We start from the raw sequence: 12,505 nt of genomic DNA, 5'->3' as shown, positions 1-12,505 counted from the left end.
CAGCTCCTTCATTTGCTTCTTGCTCTTCCACTTTACCCTGGGGAGGCTGTACCGATGAACAGATTACGCTGTAGTGATAATGATTTAAATTTCCCATCTTCAAACTGCCTCTCTCCCCTACCGTAACAAGTATGAGCACATATCTTGATTAATGGAAATAAAACCTGGACGAACTCTGGTTCCTTACTTACACTACGTTAGTGAGTTTGACCCATGCCTGCAACACATGGGAGGAATATATTGTAATTATACAGGTGTAATGAAATTTGGCTGGCAACATGCACTTAATAATGTATCTCTATTAGAAACACTCTACCGATTGATTTTCTAACACTTGCTGCCTGCGGTCAAAAAATAAATAATCTAACGGACAAATAAATAAATAACAGTACATAAAATTGCACTTCAGCATCATGCATATTATGTAATAACCATACATTATCTCTAATGCTATCTCGTATTTTTAATTATTTCTCTGTCCTCTTAAAAAAACCCCACAAGTGTGGAGTCCTTAAATGAAATTATTTTAACCGGTATTTGAGAACTTGGAAGTAGTCAGGGTAAAGGGCTCCACCCCCATATACACTCACCTTTTCAATGCCTTTTTTTGTTTTACATTCATGAGTACAATCCATCTGAAATGTATGTGTAGGTTTGATTTGTTTTCTTAAAAAAATCATCAATTCAGAAGTGCCAAAATTAGCCACTGCAGTCTGTGAATGCCCAGTTGCGTCAGGAAACCAATCTGAGTGGTAAATTGCTACTTATCCACGTCCTAGCTGTCGTTTCTTAAATGCGTGTTTCAGTTTTGATAACCTTGTCATTTTGGAAGCTTTGAAGACTTTTTAATTCCTGCAAGACCAAACTTCCCAATACGGTTATAGTCCCTTTCTTTTTCTAAATAATAAGAGTTTTCTCTATGTCCTTTTCTTTGCAAAGGGGAAGAAATAGCTTCATATGATTCCTTCCGTAAATACTTGGATTCTGTTTTCTCAGCCTTCTTTCCCTCTTTTTTTTTTTTTTTTTTTTTTTTTTTTTTAATTTTTTACAGAAAATAGCAGACAAATCCAAAGCTTTGCTTCCTACTGGGCAGAGAAGTATCAAGCAGGTAAGTTCATGTGTGTCTGTGTTTGACAGTAAGGACATTGCTTAAAAAGGGCTCTTTTCTAACCCCACTAATGATGCTAAAGGGCATGGTGCTCCCCCACTATCTACATTGAAGCCAGTGAGGTGGTTTTGAAATAGAGATGTATGCCATCTTTGCTGGTGGAAGATACAGGACCCAGGGAAAAGAGACATGTGTAAGACCTGTTTGATTATTCTCTGCTTTTCTGTTCTCATGAAGCTGTTTTTTTTTTTATGGGAGTCTTGTCTGCTCGGAAATATATCGAAGAGCAGTCCTGTATCCCCTTCCCTGGGAGCTGGGCTTGTAAGCTAAGTGAAATGACACTCCAAGTGCAATTTCTTAGAAGGAAGTGAGAGGAGATTTGATTAAACCTTTGTCATCCATTTTAAAAGGGGTCATATTGTCTGCATTCTTTGGATACATTACACTGTGGTTAGCTATTCTATGCAAATAGAGCCTTTTTTTCCTTTTTACCCATAGCAGGAACTCTGTCAATGAATAAATACTGTGTGTAAACACAGTATATACATTATAGTCTTGTGCATATATTTAGTTTCATATGTACATGCATGTGTATGTATATTTAAAATATAATTAAATGTATGTGTGCCTGTGCACATATGTAACATGGTTAAGACTGTAAAGATGTATGTGTGTGTGTGTATACACATATGTGTGTAGTCTTTCACAAATAGTAATGCAAAACACTATATATGTAATATGTGTGTGTATGTAACAAATCTCCACAGATTTCAATGACAGGTTTGCTGCCAGGAGATCAGTTAGCTGTGGTACACATCCAGCAGAGATTCGCTTGGCCCTTCAAGTCCTACACACTAAAAAGCTTTTTAGATATTTGCAGCTGACATCATGCCACCACACCGTGGAACTCTATGTCTAATTTCAGTGATTATTTCTGGTATTCTTGATCTTCTTGTCTTTGTTTTTAAGGGGCAGTCAGTAGATTTTCTGCTTTTCTAATGAATCTTCATTCCTTACCTTGTTGTGCCACCTGATTTTCAATATCCTCTTTAACGTGTGTGTAAGAAATAGTTGTTCCTTGTAACGTTAATCCTTCTCTGTAAAGAAGGGTGGAATGACACCACCAAAGGGCAAGTCAGCGGACCAATGTTTTAGCATTAACTAGGTTTCAAGCAATCACAATTCTGCATCAGACCTTCCTGTCCCTTAGTTGGTGTCAGGTGGTAGTGCTAATGAAGCTAAAGCTGTGTGTGCCAAAAGGCTGGTGAATTCCTTTACCTTTATTGAGAGCTCCCACCACCACCTTTGGAGCCGTGGTGGACAGATGTTGCTTTTCAGCTATGCATTTCTAGAAGTGTTACAGCTTATTTTTGTCCACCAGCTCATGATCTGTATTAAACGTGGGTATTGTGCATGGTCACAAATTGCTTATTCTTGAATGGTGGTCAGATCCTCCAGACCTCAAACATTTATTGGTTTTGATAGTTGAGCTCAGAGGTAAGGGGGGTTATTTTGTGTGAATTAGCTATGATTTGTTTTCGTGCCGCCTATATTACCTCACTTCTTATGCTTTTAACCAAGTTAATTAGACTACTATTGATGGAGTGGATTTAAAAAGTGGGAACAACTCTGGTGTTGCCTGGACTCTAGCATGGTTGCATGGCCGTGACTTTTCCATATGATGTGGGACCCTTCCGGCCATTAACCACTGTGAATAGGATGAAGAGGACTAATTATTGCATAGCTGTTTTGCATCCCTACACCTAGAGTAAGCCTGGATGCAATCAGCTTTTGTAGGATATTGGCAATGGTTGATGACTCCAAAACCAACCTTCTCTGAACATCAGCAGAGTTTTAATAAGGGGGAAAAACCAAGGTGTTGGACAAAAATACTCAAATCTTGGAGATAAGTAATGCTGAGGTTAGAAGTAAGGGGAGGCTGGAGGAGGAACAAGTCAGAGACAAACCCCTTTACTTTCCAACAGGTAAGAATCCAACCATTAGGAGAGTGCAGCCATAACAATTTGGTGTGGGTCAGGCAGCATCAGCACAAATTGTGTTAAACTGCCGCTGCAGATTGTTTCTCCTTGTTCTCACTTGCATGTGAATGCTGGTGGTTGACTTCAATGCATTATGAAAAAGAAGAAGGTTGTAGTATGTTCTTGGTGAGATGCTTCTGACTTCAGAAATAGGCTTGATCATGCCCAAAAGCACGTATTTTTCATGCAGTGACGCTTGCGCTGGGGGACACATGCAAACTGCTTGAAAAGGATGAAAGTTAATTCACATCTGTTTCAACTTCCCTATACATTTGCAGCTTCACACATCTTCATTTCTTCCTCCTTGAAGTACAAGAGAAAAATTAATATAAAACCTGCTGAAGGGAATGCAGTGGTGTGAATGGTTTTTACTTATTCTTTTTACTTATTTATTTCCAGCGGCAGATTGGTGAGGACATGCAGAATTATAGTTCCCACAGGAACTGTAACCTGGCCACTATGCACATATTAATGCATTAATGTTAACACCCAATACAGTAATGCAAAATACTACATATGTTTGAGGAACCTGATTTATGGGTCTTTTGAACTGCATAGTCAGCTTCTTGACTTGCTGCAGATCCAGTCTTCATTCGAATACTGTTTGCCTGCAGGGGTTTGGCTTATTTTATTTATACTTTAATTTATTACAGCAAATTATAAGAGGTTTGACAAATGCTAGTTTTTTGTAAGCATGTCCTTATAGTTCTTTTCCATTGGTGAGTGGGAAAGGTAAGAGGTTTGGTAACACAAACTCCAATAACTTCCCTTTAGGGAGTAATTGATTCCCTAGACCCACATGAAAGGTAAGAATTGGAAAGTGAAGCTTTGGGGAAATTATTCTCCTGTCCGTTGTGGTTTGTTGTAAATACTGTTTAATTGAGTTTATTTGTTCGTAAAAGCAAAATAGAGGCATTGATCCAGAATTCCTTGAAGCCTGAAGTTATATAAATTCTTAATCAAATATGTGTTTGTAGAAATGTATTTGTGTGTAAACAAATCAATATAGTTCTATAGGTGTGTTACTGCATATATTAAAAGACACAGATTTTTACCGTGCGAAATAATCATTGTTGAATGTGAGCTGTGGCAACTATTTAGAAAAAACAAACAAACAAACAAACAAAAAGCCCTTTTCCTTGAATCTCTGAAAGCAATTTTAAATATTCACCCAGTGGCCAAAATCAGATTTCAGAAGTCTCGTTAAGGGAGTGCACAGGGGAATCCTGGAAAGCAGCTTTCGTTTATGAGAACTGCCGCTGCAGCGTACTGCAGAGACGGCAATGTGTTTGGTGATGTGGTCGCCCCTGGCTTCTGATCCTGTATGGGGCAGAGGTGCCTCAAATCCCTCCTTCTTCCCCTGCACTGTTCCTCCTTCCAGACAGAGACTCCAGTGTCAGAGAGGGATTATTTCAGGTGTCCCCCACAGCAGTGGTGCAGAGCCTGGGACAGTGCGGTCAGTGGTAGGGGAGGTTGGACAGCTGGGTAGACCTGTCCTCTTGGGCCAAGCCCATCCCGAAGTACAACAGTTGGATATAATAAAATATGATAATGTTCTAATAGCACAGAATAGATTATCCATAATATTAAAATAATAAACGATAGCCTGCAGAAGATCCACAAAATAACCAATAATCCCTCTGAGCATGGAAGATGAAAAGAACCATTCTTTTTAATTCTTCTTAATTATTCTGCATCTTCTGCTTCCCATAGAAAGAATACGTTATTGTGCCCATGATTGAATAAGTTCAAGTGATACTAAACCCATCAGCAGACTAGGCTGGCAAGCTGAGGACTCCTGGGGATCCGTCCCTGGCAGTGCCTAGCAGGGACAGACTAGTTTCTACATCCTTAATGGCATCTGTGACGTGTCTTTGGGCCACCTCCATCTTACCTGTATCCTCTCTGACCACACTTAGCCATCTATCTTCTTGTCCAGTGAGGAGGCAAGTGGGCTTTCTCACCATGTAGACACTGTGGGTGGTTCCCCAAAGGAAGTGGGAGACGCACAGATCTGTTTTAGCTGAGGAATGATTTTTAAACTAAAATGACACCAAAAATCTAAAAAAAAACCTTTTTTTTTTTTTTTTTTTTTTAAGAGGAAACTTTCCTGGCAATTTTTAGAAATTAAAATTACAGTAATTGTCATAGTGTAATGGCACCCCTCTTCATTTCCTGCTGCTCATGGGGAGAGGGAAGGATAATTACTGCTCTGGAACATGACAGTTGCCAAAAGAGATGCCTTTGTTTCTTATTCTGTAAGCCTACTTGACCCATCTCTCGAAGGTCAGTAAATTATGTTTCTTAGGAGCACAAAGATGGGTAATAAACCTCTATTTGCATATACAAGCTTTTTTTTCCTGACTGCATCAATTTATTCGTGCTTTAAATGGACTTCCTCCTCACAGGAAGCATAATTTCTCTCTTTCTTCCTGTGTTTATGAAGTTGTTCTTTTTAAGTGATTAGAGTAAAATTCTCATTTTGGGGCAGCAAGATCCAATTCTTGTCTTTATGGGAGAATAATTTTTTGGCAATAATATCTGCATAAACTGCATATATGTATGTGTGTGTGTGTAATGACTCTAGTTATTTGGGCTTCTATTTTTACAGGGTCCTTATCATGGTAGATGCTGTATAAGCACAGCTATTAGATTGTGCCACCCTGAGGATCTTGCAGGCTAAGCAAACACCAACAGGCTGTTTTGAATGATAATTAACGATGAGGTTTAATGCAGTAGGTGCTTTCTGTGTTGGAAGCCCAAAGCTCAGTTTGAAACTGGCTTTAACGTTTGGGAGAGGTTGTAGTGTGTATTTTTCTGAAATGCAAAATTGACTTTTTCACAATCAAAATACAGCTTTTGACCCGACAAATGGAGCTTTTTATTTATGCATTTATCTTATTGACTCTAACATCTTATCTGAGAACTCATCCCAGTTCCTAATGTTCCAGTCTGGCTGGTATATCTTAGGGAATCAAGCCTTAGCTTTGGCGATAATGTATCTTGCATGTGTGGTAGTAATTGCTATGTCTTTTCAAGGTCATTTGGTATGCAACTACTTCTGTAAAAAGTGTTATTTCAATAATATCAATTTTGGTTTTAATGGCTGTGCATCCATTAAAAGCCATATTCTAATGAACCCACTCCTCTGTTCTTAAAGCTGTCAATATGAAGCGTTTAAATCACACAGCTATTTTTTCTTGACTTTGTTTAAGTGTGGGCTTTTGTTTGTTTTGTGGGCTTTTCTAAAGCAGTCATTAAAGCAGTTTTCCGAAGACAATTTTCTTTTTTTTTTTTTTTTTTTTAAGTTTCTCCTTTTTTTTCCACCTTTTTTTTTTTTTTTTTTTTTTTTTAAATTTTATTCCCCACCCCCCACCCCGCTTGTTTGTCGATAGGGAAATAGATTGTGATACAAGGATTTAATAAGTGGATGGAAATAGATAAATAGATTCATATCTAGTGTTCTTTATGTATCTTTCCCTATATTCCCAAGGGAGGTAGAATCAGTTCTGAATGGCCCGAAGTACTGTCCTTGCACTGCTTCCAGTGGGTTGGGAGGGGAAGGTCTTTTCTGCTCAGCATGCCTACAACCCTGAAAAAAAATGCCAGTGGGATTTATAGGTACAGTACTTCACTAACTAACCATTAAATTCCCTTTCTGCTATGTCAGGGATGCAGTACTTTGCAGCTGTAAGAGTTAAGATGAAGAATCCTCCATCCTTAAGGGCAATAAAACTTGCACCACAGCCCTTGGGAAAATGCCTGTGCTGCTTGTGGCTGCACGCAGGTTTTATGGGGCAACGGGAATGCTCAGGATTTCAGTGTTGCATGCAAAAACGTGTAAGAAAACCTCCGAGTCTTACTATATCTTTAAAGGAGGTAATTTGCAAAGGGTAGGGGCATGAGCTTCCAATGGCTTGTAGCCATGTATTCTACAAAAGGAGAAAAATAAGAAAATACCAGATCTATCTAAAGAACAAATCTGTGTAACCAGGGTTTGGGGGAACTTGCCATTTCCAAAACTGCCCAAACAACTTGAGTGTTGTGGATTTTCCTTAGCAATCCCCTATCAAATGCCTGTCATGGGATAAGCCTGCCTTGCTTACCTGTGTCTGCTGATGTAGCTAGATAGAACAACTGCCTGTATCAGCACCCAAGGAGAGGATTTTGTGTTCATTAGCTGTGTTTTCTGGTTAGTTGAGGGGGTTTTGTTTGTTTCTTTCTTTGTGGGTTTTTATTTTTCTATTTTTTCTACTTTGTTTGAGTAAGAAAGAACTGGTTTTTTGTTGGTTTTGCTTCACTGTTTTTTGTTGTTCTTTTTTGAATGTGGGCAGAAGATGAAAGCAAGGGAAGGGTTTCTTTTGTATGATGCCTCCTCCACAGCAGCTTGCTGGCTTCACATGCTGTGCTGATGCCACTCTCCTCTACCCCAGCTCTGAGTCACCCCCAGAGCCGTCTCACAAACCAGAGATGTTGTTTTGTCTGGATAGAGCCAGCTTCACCAGCCAGCTCTGCAAGCACTTGTTTTTAGGCTCCCAAATCCTGTGGCCACTTTCTCATCCCACAATGGTGAGGGCCCCACTGGGAAGGCTGTGTGTGGGAAATGGTGATGCTGGGGTTGCAGGGGGGTGTTTGGGGTCTCGGGATGAAACGTTGGCGTGAATGTGCCTTGTTCCATAGGAGAGAGTGCTTTCACAGAGAGCAAACCTCTATTGTGCCCAGAGGCTCAGATAGATAACGTAACTTTGTTGGTACCCACGCTATTATTCTTCCATAGCCAGCAACAACTCTGCAAATATTTTTCCCCATTGCTTGTGGTAGCTGCCTGGGTAGCTGAAGGCTCATTTTTTCTCTCAGCAGCTAAATTTGACCGATACTGCAAATACACATGTCTTCATGCCAAATCAGGGTCATTCATGGAGGGGATCACTGTGCCTGTAAAGATGGGAAAAGCCTTTCTCACCTGTTGCATTAGCTCTGGCCATGATGTCAAGGGGTGCTGGCTCCTGAGTGCTCAGGAGTACTGCTTTTTGCACCATGAAAAAAGTAATGTGGGAAGCGCATCCCTGCATGGTCCTGGTCAGCACTGCTGACGTGGATGTGTATAGATATATCTGTATATATCTACATATCCACATATGTAGATAGATATATCTGTATATATCTACATATCCACATATGTAGATATGGAAATCTCTGTATATATCTACATAAATATAAATGTTAATATTCACATCAATATTAATAAACACAGTGACAGGTGTGGCCAGTTGGATGGATACTCACCTTGGTTAGAGAGCTTTGTCCTTGCATGAAGCTTTTCTGGGCAGTAAGGGTCACCTTTGGCAGCAGTGTCAGGGCTGTGCTGACAGCAATGTAAGAGGAGAGCAAATGCAGGACAAGATCCCAGAGCTGGTGAAATGTAGGCTGGGTCTGCAGGACACACGTGGCTGCAGTAACAGTAATATAATTATACAAAAAATGAACCTCTTCATCAGTCTGTGAGCCTGAATTTTGTTCACTTTATGGACTTTTCTCCCCGATATATTCCTATATTTTTTTCCTGTGCCAGAACTTGATGATATAGTGAGTGGTTCTGCCCATTGCAAGCGGAAGTGGTTTCTGCTGGTATGACGGGGATGCTCATACAACCTCATCCACCTCCCTTCTTTCAATCCCACCTTGGAGAAGTTGCGTTGCAAGAGTCTAAATTGACTTTTGCCCTGGCACAGATCATGCAGTAACTAGAGAAACAAATGTAAAACCTTACTGAGTGTGTCACCTTGCTCCAAAGTGAATGCAGTGTTATTTAATACATTTAAACCCCCCTGTGGAGATGGATTATTGAAAGGAAGGAAATTGTATTCTTCTAAACCCACTTTGATGGCTGCATTTATCACATGATTAAATGTGAATGGCAATGGTATTTTCTCATGAAAAAAAAATAAATATTTGGAAACAGGTTAACCCTCGCTTCACCAGGGTGGAGACAAGAATAACACTTAATGACCTTTCTAAGGGCTCCATCTGATTTTTTTTCAGGGTCTCAATAACCATTGTTATATCCACCATTCAATTCCAAGATATTTAACCCCTTCCACTGCTGTGTAGAGGGCAGTGCTGTTACCTCCCCTGTACTGCACATCATCCATGAAATGCCGTGTGATGCTCCAGCTATTGCATATTCCAGCCCCCAAAATGACCTGGCACAGTAAGACTTGCTATCTCAGACTCATTAAGTTAATCACAATTGTTCCTGATTTACTGCAAACGCAAGGAAACACAGGACCAGGATTATAATTTGGATTCTTTACTCTGTTACTTAGTTCTGCTGCCTAGCTGAAAACTGTAATCCAAGTTCTTGTTATTTTGCCAAATTAAACTTCCACTGATGTTTTGTTATGGAGTTTCATCTTCACTTTTAATGATAACCCAGGATGTTTAAATACCTTTGGAGATAAATCATAAATCTGAACATATATCAGAAAGGTAATTTATATATAGTCTCTTTATAAAGTACACCAGGATCTGTAAGACAAGGCATATGCAGCAGATGATGTTTCAAATAGTTATTTTTTAGCTGATAGCAGTAGTCTATGTGATAAATAAAATATATGTGTTCACATAAATACAGACAGTGGTTCCTCCTTATAATTCTCACAGACTTCTCATTTTGAGAAGACAGCTATTGAGCAATAATCCCTAAAGTTTAAGAGATTTCTTCAGCTGTGTCCAACTGTCCCAAATCTGAAATGAAGTGGTGGTTCATAACATGTGCCATGGGCAAACCCTGATGAAAATTCCCAGGATATGCTCCCACAGATGGGAATGAAGTGGGAGTTGGAGTCATTGATCCTTATGGGTCCCCTCCAAATTGAGATATTCTGTGATTTCTGTGAAAGAAAAAATAGAGCCATGGATATTGCTCATCAGTGCTGCTGTCAGGAGCAGATCAACATTGTATGGCTGGTACCTGTTTAGCATCACCCATGTGCCTCTTCACACCTGTAAACTGGATGAATCCTGGGGGAAGTGATGCAGCGAAGCTATCACAGGTATTCTCCTCTTGTGGGTGTTCAAATGAGCAATTTATTTTAGCAGCAAGATGACAAGAATGCATCTTACTGTTTCCCCTGCGGTAAAACACAGTAGTGCTTTGCTGTGTCCCCTTCGTTAATCCTGCTTTAATGAAAGCTGTGCTACCGTGTGGTACACAGGGATGAGAATAAGGCAGTTGGTTGCTTCAGCGAGCCTTGCATCAAATGAATTTGGTGCAAGAGAACTTTTTTCCCTACTCCCTAAATCAGCTAAGGCCTATAACTCATCGCTTGTCTCGGTGCTCAACTTGCGTTCTCATCTCCACTCCAGATGCTGGAAGGGAGCTGGGTATGGTAGACCAAGGAAGCTTTTTTCCTTTTGGGTCATTTCCCCCCATGGATCATTCAGGTATGTTACACAAATGCAGTCTTGTCCATGGGGAAAGGAAAATAAGCTATTACATTTTTTATTTATTTATTCATTTATTTACAGATGATGGGTCAGAGTCTTGTGAAAACAGACAGTTTTACTGCGGTCAGTGCAGCACTGACAAGGGGTTGGAGCGAAGGGAAGCTGAGCTTTGGCCTCAGTTTGTGCAAAACTCACACCACAGGCAGGAGGTTCCCAAGGTCTTCCTTGGCATAGACACCAAGGCATGGAGAAAGCTATAGAGACTATAATTCTGCATGGAAAAACTGACTGGACAAAAAAGGCTGATTTCCATGAACCCAGTTTTCCATGGGGCAAAGCTGAAGATCCTGCTTTTGATCTGTGCAAGCCCTGGGTATGTTGTGGGTTGTGGTTTTCATACTTCACTTGGGTAAAAGGAAAAGCTTCAGTATTTCATTTTCTTCCTTCACTCAGCCTATAAACTCCTGAATGAAATAAAACAATTGAGATGGTTCCTAAAACCTTTAACTATTACATTTGATACAACTGAATTTCTTGATCTGCAGAGTTCCTTGCTTTAAGGATCTTCCCTTCCCTTCCCTTCCCTTCCCTTCCCTTCCCTTCCCTTCCCTTCCCTTCCCTTCCCTTCCCTTCCCTTCCCTTCCCTTCCCTTCCCTTCCCTTCCCTTCCCTTCCCTTCCCTTCCCTTCCCTTCCCTTCCCTTCCCTTCCCTTCCCTTCCCTTCCCTTCCCTTCCCTTCCCTTCCCTTCCCTTCCCTTCCCTTCCCTTCCCTTCCCTTCCCTTCCCTTCCCTTCCCTTCCCTTCCCTTCCCTTCCCTTCCCTTCCCTTCCCTTCCCTTCCCTTCCCTTCCCCTCCCTTCCCCTCCCTTCCCCCTTTCTTTTTTTTTCCTTCTTGTTTTCTTTTTCTATGAGGGGGTATGTAAACAAAAATAAGTAATTGAACCACCTTCTTGCAATCACAACGGATTTCTGATGAATGAGGAAGGTGTTTTCTCCCTTTCAGTGCCCAGCAGTTTGTAACTGGGGAGATGATTTAGGGAAAGAAAGTGGAAATGTGGCTTTTGTGTGTAGCAGGACATACTGACCTCTTCTGGAAGCTGAAGACTGGGAATGTTGATGGCCCTATGTTATGAGCTACTTCATGACCCCTATATTCAATCATGGTTAAAAGTACCAATGAAGAGCCAGGCACAGGAAAAAAAAAAAAAAAAAAAAGCCTTTTTCAGCAGTTGCTGAGGATGGGGTGAGGGAAGCTGTGGGTGCTGCACACTTTGGAGTGCCATCTGCTGCCATGGGACTCATTTAATCGGATACAGGAGCCTCATTTCATAGCGCTCAGGTGAGAACAGCAGCCAGGAACCCTTGATGAGCCATTGATATTTGTGGTCAATTAATATCATTGACTTGAGGATAAAATCTGTACAGAGTTGGGGTGGAATAAGATGGTTTATGCTTCTGTTAAGACAGAGTCCCTGCTTACTAGAAGGTGGAAAAATGCAGGAGGTAACCACCTGCTAGATGTCCCTCTCTGTGCTAGGTAGAACATACATATTAAATAGAGTGGAAGTAAATATAATATTAATGCATTTGTGTCTATACAGATATAATTTCTCAGGTTCCTAAGGAGCAGAAATTTTAGCTTTATGTCACATCTGCTGGGCAGCACCAGGGAGTTTGCCAGTTTTTAGTCTCAACTACTTTGGTGCTCCTCTGTGGTGGAGTCTACAGGGCTGTGCAGGTTCTTCCTCTCCCCAGTTCACATCATTTTGTCACCACAAAGGTGCGAGCAGGCATTGCCTATCAGTGCATCTTGCTTAGGCTCCAGCAGTGTGTGTATGACAAATGGGAGAGTGAGGCATGGTGACCTATGACAGGTGCAGCTTAGGGTAGTGCCAATCTGCTATCTGTCAG

General features: G+C 40.8%; 1 protein-coding gene across 7 annotated transcripts in view; it reads left to right on the top strand.

Moving 5' to 3' along the window:
- TSNARE1 (t-SNARE domain containing 1) overlaps positions 1-12,505 on the top strand; it is a 506,791-nt gene that overhangs the window by 234,711 nt on the left and 259,575 nt on the right. For all 7 annotated transcript variants that reach the window (XM_040587253.1, XM_040587255.1, XM_040587249.1 and 4 more), the window contains one exon: positions 1,052-1,108. In XM_040587253.1, the coding sequence (XP_040443187.1) occupies positions 1,052-1,108 (57 nt within the window). The remainder of the gene's footprint in view (positions 1-1,051; positions 1,109-12,505) is intronic.

This window comes from Falco naumanni, chromosome 3 (genome assembly GCF_017639655.2).
Source record: "Falco naumanni isolate bFalNau1 chromosome 3, bFalNau1.pat, whole genome shotgun sequence".
Classification (NCBI taxonomy): domain Eukaryota; kingdom Metazoa; phylum Chordata; class Aves; order Falconiformes; family Falconidae; genus Falco; species Falco naumanni.
This window is presented reverse-complemented; position numbering and strand designations above follow the sequence as displayed.